The sequence below is a fragment of the Bactrocera neohumeralis genome, chromosome 3 (genome assembly GCF_024586455.1).
Source record: "Bactrocera neohumeralis isolate Rockhampton chromosome 3, APGP_CSIRO_Bneo_wtdbg2-racon-allhic-juicebox.fasta_v2, whole genome shotgun sequence".
NCBI classification, from domain to species: Eukaryota; Metazoa; Arthropoda; class Insecta; order Diptera; family Tephritidae; genus Bactrocera; species Bactrocera neohumeralis.
Window position 1 is genome coordinate 28,378,588 of NC_065920.1, and position 6,000 is coordinate 28,384,587.

Below are 6,000 nucleotides of genomic sequence, written 5' to 3' on the forward strand. Positions count from 1 at the left end.
AAATGTCTAGCGAAGATCGAGTAGGACGAGGCTTGTACAAATCAAAACCCTAGATCTATTTTGTTCTTAACAACTACAGTTTGAGCGCCACTGAATTTTTGTGCGAACACTATCTGGCAATATTGTGCTAAACGTCAATTTGGCAGCACTGTGCATATTATTTTGTGAAACCACATCCAAGCTCACGACAAATATGCATTCTCTTTTTTCTTTCTTTTGCATTTGACTTAAAAATGGCAAACCGTGGAGGTAATCGTGGTCGTCAGGAAGAAGTGGATAATACCATTAATTACGTACAATGCGATGGCTTGGTAAGTGAAAATATGGAAAAGAAACTATTACCTGCACTGTAAGCATGAAATCGTTAAGAAATCGCTTAAGATTTTCGTGAAAAAGATGTGAAAGTGAGGCATACAGCCGTAGTAATGTCAGAATTTTACACGTTTGCTTTTGCGGGCGGTGACAGCGAATTTGTAGTGTTGCCAATATTTTATATAGATTTTGTTTTGATACGTTTTTTACATTTTCTGATGCATTTTATTTTATTTCCAGGCCGTGATGAAAATGGTGAAACATTGCCATGAGGAGTCAAGCAATATGGATTTGGCACAAGGTGCCTTGCTGGGTTTGGTCGTAGACAAATGTTTGGAAATTACCAACTGTTTCCCCTTCCCGAAAAGCGGCGATGAAACAATGGACGAAGAAATGTATCAGTTAACTATGATGCGCCGTTTACGACGTGTAAATGTCGATCATTTCCATGTTGGCTGGTATCAGAGTTCAGATGTTGGAAATTTCCTTTCCATGGCTTTGCTAGAATCACAATACCATTACCAAACTAGCATAGAGGAGTCGGTTGTCGTCATTTATGATACGCAAAAGTCTGGCCGTGGTTTCCTGTGTTTAAAGGCCTATAGATTAACTCCACAAGCCATTCAAATGTATAAAGATGGAGATTTTACACCTGATGCACTGCGCAACTTGAAGGTTGGGTATGAAAGCCTGTTTGTTGAGATACCAATCGTTATCAAAAATTCTCCACTCACCAATATAATGATGAGTGAGTTGGGTGAAATGTTGCCGGAAGAGCAGGGTCAAAACTTTTTGGACTTGGGTACAGCCTCAGTTTTGGAAAATCACATGCGTTGCTTAATCGAACGTGTTGATGAACTATACCAAGAGTCAATACGCTACAACAAATATCAACAAGTGGTATTCAAACAAGAAACGGTAATTAAATTAAGCAAATAATGAAAAAACAAATTTTAATATAAGTTTTTTTAATAGGAGAAGCACCGTGCTCTAGCAAAACAAGCAGCAGAGAACGTCGCGCGAAGTGCCAAGGGCGAATCACCAATTCCAGAAGAAGAAGTTCTTAAGCAGTTCCGCCCACTTCCTGTTCCACCTAGACTTAATGCAACCATCAATTCGGGACAAATTAATACCTATTCACAACATATATCACAATTTTGTTCACAATCTTTGGCCAAACTTTTTATTACACAATCATTACAAAACGCTAAGGAGGCCAAGGACACGAAATAGACTCCCTTATTTGCGGAAACAACAATAAAAATATAAAATTGGCATTTGTCTAGGAAAAAATCGCTTTACAAATTAATTGTTCAGCTTCAGTAATCCGTAGACTTCTTTGTATTAGTATAGAAAGTTTACAAATATACATTTAATATCGAACAAAGCTGACATGCAGCATTTTTATTTATAAATACACCGCCTACACCGAAACTATTATACTCTTCGCAGTTGTATTTGTTACAGCAAAAAAGTGTATAAAATTACCTAAAACCTTACTTTGATCGGTTAGTTTATATATCAGCTATATACTATAATGGTGCGATCTGCACAATTTTTTCTGAGATTGCACCGTGACTTGAGCAATATTCTACGCAAAATTTCGTAAACATATTTCGTCAAAAAACAGGTTTTCTATACAAGGACTGGATTTTGATCGAACTTTTGTGACATCTATATGCTATAATGGTTGCACCATATAAGCAACTTCTTGCGGAGACAAGGACCTGTGCAAATTTTCAGATCAATATCTTATAAACTGAGGGACTAGTTCGCATATATACAGAGAGAGGAACAAACACATTTGATCATTTATGTGTATCTTTATAGGGCCTTCGACGTTACATTCTGACTATTACAAATTTTGTTGGAAACTTAATATACCCCGTTAAGGGTATAAAAAAAGTATTTTCATTTGTTTTCGAAGTAAACATTACATAAAATTAGTAGCACTGGTGTAATTAAACTCATAGAAACTTGGCAACTCTGTGTAAAACAACAGCTGATCTGAAATGCTAACCGCGCGTTCTACCTAATTTTTTACCTACAGTTCGGTATTTTGGTTGTCAAAACATTTATATTTCATTTTGAATTCTGTAAACAACTCAACTAGAATGAACGAGGAAGAGTTTATTTTGTGCCCCTACAACAATTCGCATCGAATTATACGTTTTCGTATGCCGGCTCATATGATGAAGTGCCGCAAAAATTATCGTGGACCTCCTTTGGATCAATGCATGTATAATGCAACACATTTGGTACCAGTGGGAACAATGGAGGCGCACTTGGAAGGATGCCGTGACTATTTCCAGTTTCATACTTCTGAGTTTGAAAGGTTAGCTGAAAGCTATAGACGACCTGTGTAGATTTGAAGATATTTTTTTTTAATTTTATATTGAATAAAAACTAAAGTGATGTTTAGACGTAAAAATGTATAACGGTGATTTTTTTGTTGCATCGGGGAGGTGTAATTCATTAAAATTTCATTCTCTTTCAGCATCTACATGAATTTCAAAACATCAATGCTGTACAATTTAATAATACAGCTGGTTTGGTATTTTGAAAATATTTTATTTGGTCAATATGTAAGTCTTATCGAATTATGTTAAACATATTATTCGTAAATACGTAAATATAAAATTATTAACTCACCAAATTTTGAAACTAAAGAAATCAAATTCTTAGCATCTATATTTATGATTATGGTATTTTTCTTTAAGAAATATTTAGGGTACTATTGGTATAATAACCCACCCGTTATATACATACATATTTAAAGCCATTCAATTCGTTTTCTTATAACTTCCGCATTCATATCAAAATATAAAACTAAAAATTATCTTATTTTATAATCATAATCTATATTAAGTGCTGTCACTGGCCATTAATAGTTCGCAAGCCAGCAATTTACACTATACGGTGTCAGGTAAAATAATCATACTTGCTACACTATATCCATTTCTAGATCCGTATCACCATCAGAGTCTAGCAACTTTCGTTTATCTTGTGTTGTTAGTGTAGCTTCGCTTATAGTATTTAATGGGCGTACTTTGCCTGTATTGACTACAGGACTCTGTGTGTATAGGTATATTGCGAAAGATACCACAGCAATAGCAAGCGCGGTATTAATATAAATAGGTATGGCGAAAAGGAAATAGCAGAGTATGGCTGTGAATAGCAACTCCAAGGCGCTTGCAAAAGTCTTTACAATAGAATTCATATATTTTAAGAAGAAACTTGTAACAATACCAATGGCTGCGTTGTTTACTATGATTATGATTACATTAAATCGCAAAATAGCGCGCAGACTTTCCGCCGTAAATGCGCCAACTAATTGTCCATTTAAAAATAATATTAGAATATTGCATACAATCGAATCTATATACATAAAGACGTTCTGTACAAATATATTCACATCAGCACCTTTATCCTTTAACAAATATTCATTATAAACGCCAGCAAGACAGGAAAATACTGTTTGTGCTAATATTAGCAGTGCACTTAAACTAAAATCGAAACCGGACATATTTTTTCCGCTCACCTTCGGTGGTGTAGCAGTCGTACTGCCCAAACTGACTTGCTGTACTGCAGCGGCTTCGCTATCGTCATTTGTGTCTCCATATAAGCTGTTCAGATTCACTTGCTTTAACATGCAACCAAATGTTAGCAATAATAACGATATCCATTGGCGACGTGTGAGGTATTTTTTAAAAATAATCTGAAAGCGAAAGTACAAAATAAAGTTATGTTTGGCTGCTGTTGTAGGAAAATTTGTATTTCCCAAACACTTTAGGAGCGTTGCCGAATTGACAGTACTTGGTCGAAAAATAAGGGACAATCTAATATCTCAGATATTATTTATTAATTTACTGAAGTGCAAAAATTCATACTACCGACATGATATGCGATAACAGAGTTGTATCAAAGTGTGTTTTTTGTACTATTCTACAAAATATCATAGAAATACCTTTATACATTGTACATACATATGTATGCACATAGGTTTTGAATTCTGATATTAAATATTTTTTTAAGACAGTTTTTTTGCTTTTATATCGATTCTAAGAAAGCTGTATTTGTTTGTTTATTTAACAGCTGGAAATTCCAACATATGTACGCATTTAGATCATTTTCGAATACGTATGTCTGGAATATATTAGACCTTTAATTACATACCTGAAATAGAATGCCAGTTATCACGACACGTAGTTGGAGGAGTAGGTAATAAGTCGTTGGATCAAACGTTGACAAGTTGACAAATGCTAAATTGTTATACAGACAATACAAAAAAGCAGGAACAAAGTATAACAACATGACATTTGAATCCTTTCGTACATCTTGCAGTAGATTTTTAAAATTTCTCCTGCAATGCAAAAAAAAAATTAATATTTATATATTTGTGCGTATGCATTTACATACTCTCTGCAATATAAACTGGCTGACACAATAAGTTTTAGTATTTCGGTAAACAGCACCACGGTGATTGTATTGTAACTATAGGAGTTATTAGCTTCTTGAGAGGCGGTTACGAATATGCCTGTAATTCAATATATAAAGTGAACCATAATATCATACTCATTATATCAATATGTACCAATGAATTGGTATTATTACAAACCTTGACCAATGAATAACGATATGTAGAGCAGAAATATGACAAATGTGAGCTTTGTTGGAAATAATTCACGCCAATTTGTACTCATTTTGATTTTTATCGTTTGCTATATTAGAACCGCAAGCTACGTCTTCCACCTACTTCAGTCCTTACCCTTGGTATATGTACTGTGGTTCACTTTTTATAGTTTTAAGCAAAAACAACTTCCGTTGTGCTACGAAATTCGACAACATTAAGTTCACTTTTTACGTTTCGCCAGCTTATCGTGTTTTCGTACTCATTTATTAGTTGCTCCGCTTGATAACATTTTACTTCCACTTCTATTACTTATCTTTGAGCTCGATTCCAACTAGCTCACGATCGAAAATTTTATAATTGTAAACGCTAAATTGCTTTAACTGAAAAGTAATTGGAACAGCTGATTACTTATGCAGTGCTGCCAAACCCTTATTATTTGTGTGGGAGTATAGTGTTACCAAGTTCTATTTTCAAAAAACAAAAATTCAATTTATAACGCATCAAATAATTTATAAAAAATTGCAAAGGTAATTTTACTATTTGCGATTCCAAATACATTGTGCTTCGGAACGTTCAGAGTATAAAAATGCACATAAATGCACAAGTTCGAGCTAGCTTTTGAGATACCGTTCTGAAATTTTGCACTCGTCCTTTTTTCTCCAAGAAGCTGCTCATTTGTTAAAACTGCCGATGTCGGACCGCTTTAGCATATAGCTGCCATACAAAAAATTCGATGAAGTCAAGTTCTTGTATGAAATCCTCTGTATTTCTGAAGGATATTATAGTTTCGATGCAACCGAAGTTATCCTTTTTTGTTTAATATTTCATCATGAAAATTTACGAGATATACTTACGACGGCATTGACATAGTTCAGCGAATTAAGAAACAGCGGCTACGCTGGCTAAGTCATGTCGTCCGGATGAATGAAAACCATGCAGCTCTGAGAGCATTCGACACAGTACCCGCCGGGGGAAGCAGAGGAAGGCTTCCACTCCTCTCGAAAAACACTTGGAATCTCCAATTGGCGCCAAACAGTGAAAAACTCGGATATAAC

At 34.8% G+C, this 6,000-nt stretch overlaps 2 protein-coding genes across 2 annotated transcripts; one reads left to right on the plus strand and one right to left on the minus strand.

The window, feature by feature from the left end:
• The first annotated feature begins 194 nt into the window (after positions 1–194).
• LOC126752939 (eukaryotic translation initiation factor 3 subunit H) lies at positions 195–1,704 on the plus strand. Its single transcript, XM_050463987.1, has 3 exons — positions 195–311; positions 553–1,230; positions 1,288–1,704. The coding sequence occupies exons 1-3, from the start codon at positions 234–236 to the stop codon at positions 1,543–1,545; spliced, it is 1,014 nt and encodes a 337-aa protein (XP_050319944.1). The 5' UTR covers positions 195–233; the 3' UTR covers positions 1,546–1,704.
• Positions 1,705–2,968: 1,264 nt separating this feature from the next.
• On the minus strand, positions 2,969–5,344 carry LOC126752962 (UDP-galactose transporter senju). Its single transcript, XM_050464014.1, has 4 exons — positions 4,931–5,344; positions 4,732–4,849; positions 4,489–4,675; positions 2,969–4,030 (listed from the first exon to the last, which is right to left on the minus strand). Exons 1-4 carry the CDS (start codon positions 5,013–5,015, stop codon positions 3,257–3,259), a joined length of 1,164 nt encoding a protein of 387 aa, XP_050319971.1. The 5' UTR covers positions 5,016–5,344; the 3' UTR covers positions 2,969–3,256.
• Positions 5,345–6,000: the final 656 nt, after the last annotated feature.

Bases quoted from the DNA above. Each gene is read 5' to 3' on its own strand.
- LOC126752939 (XM_050463987.1), top strand. From the start codon at position 234: ATGGCAAACCGTGGAGGTAATCGTGGTCGTCAGGAAGAAGTGGATAAT. The intron at 312-552 runs GTAAGTGAAAAT...TTTTATTTCCAG, and splicing joins ACGTACAATGCGATGGCTTG to GCCGTGATGAAAATGGTGAA. The intron at 1,231-1,287 runs GTAATTAAATTA...TTTTTTTAATAG, and splicing joins TGGTATTCAAACAAGAAACG to GAGAAGCACCGTGCTCTAGC.
- LOC126752962 (XM_050464014.1), bottom strand. From the start codon at position 5,015: ATGAGTACAAATTGGCGTGAATTATTTCCAACAAAGCTCACATTTGTC. The intron at 4,850-4,930 runs GTTTGTAATAAT...ATTGAATTACAG, and splicing joins ATCGTTATTCATTGGTCAAG to GCATATTCGTAACCGCCTCT. The intron at 4,676-4,731 runs GTATGTAAATGC...TTTGCATTGCAG, and splicing joins GCCAGTTTATATTGCAGAGA to GAGAAATTTTAAAAATCTAC.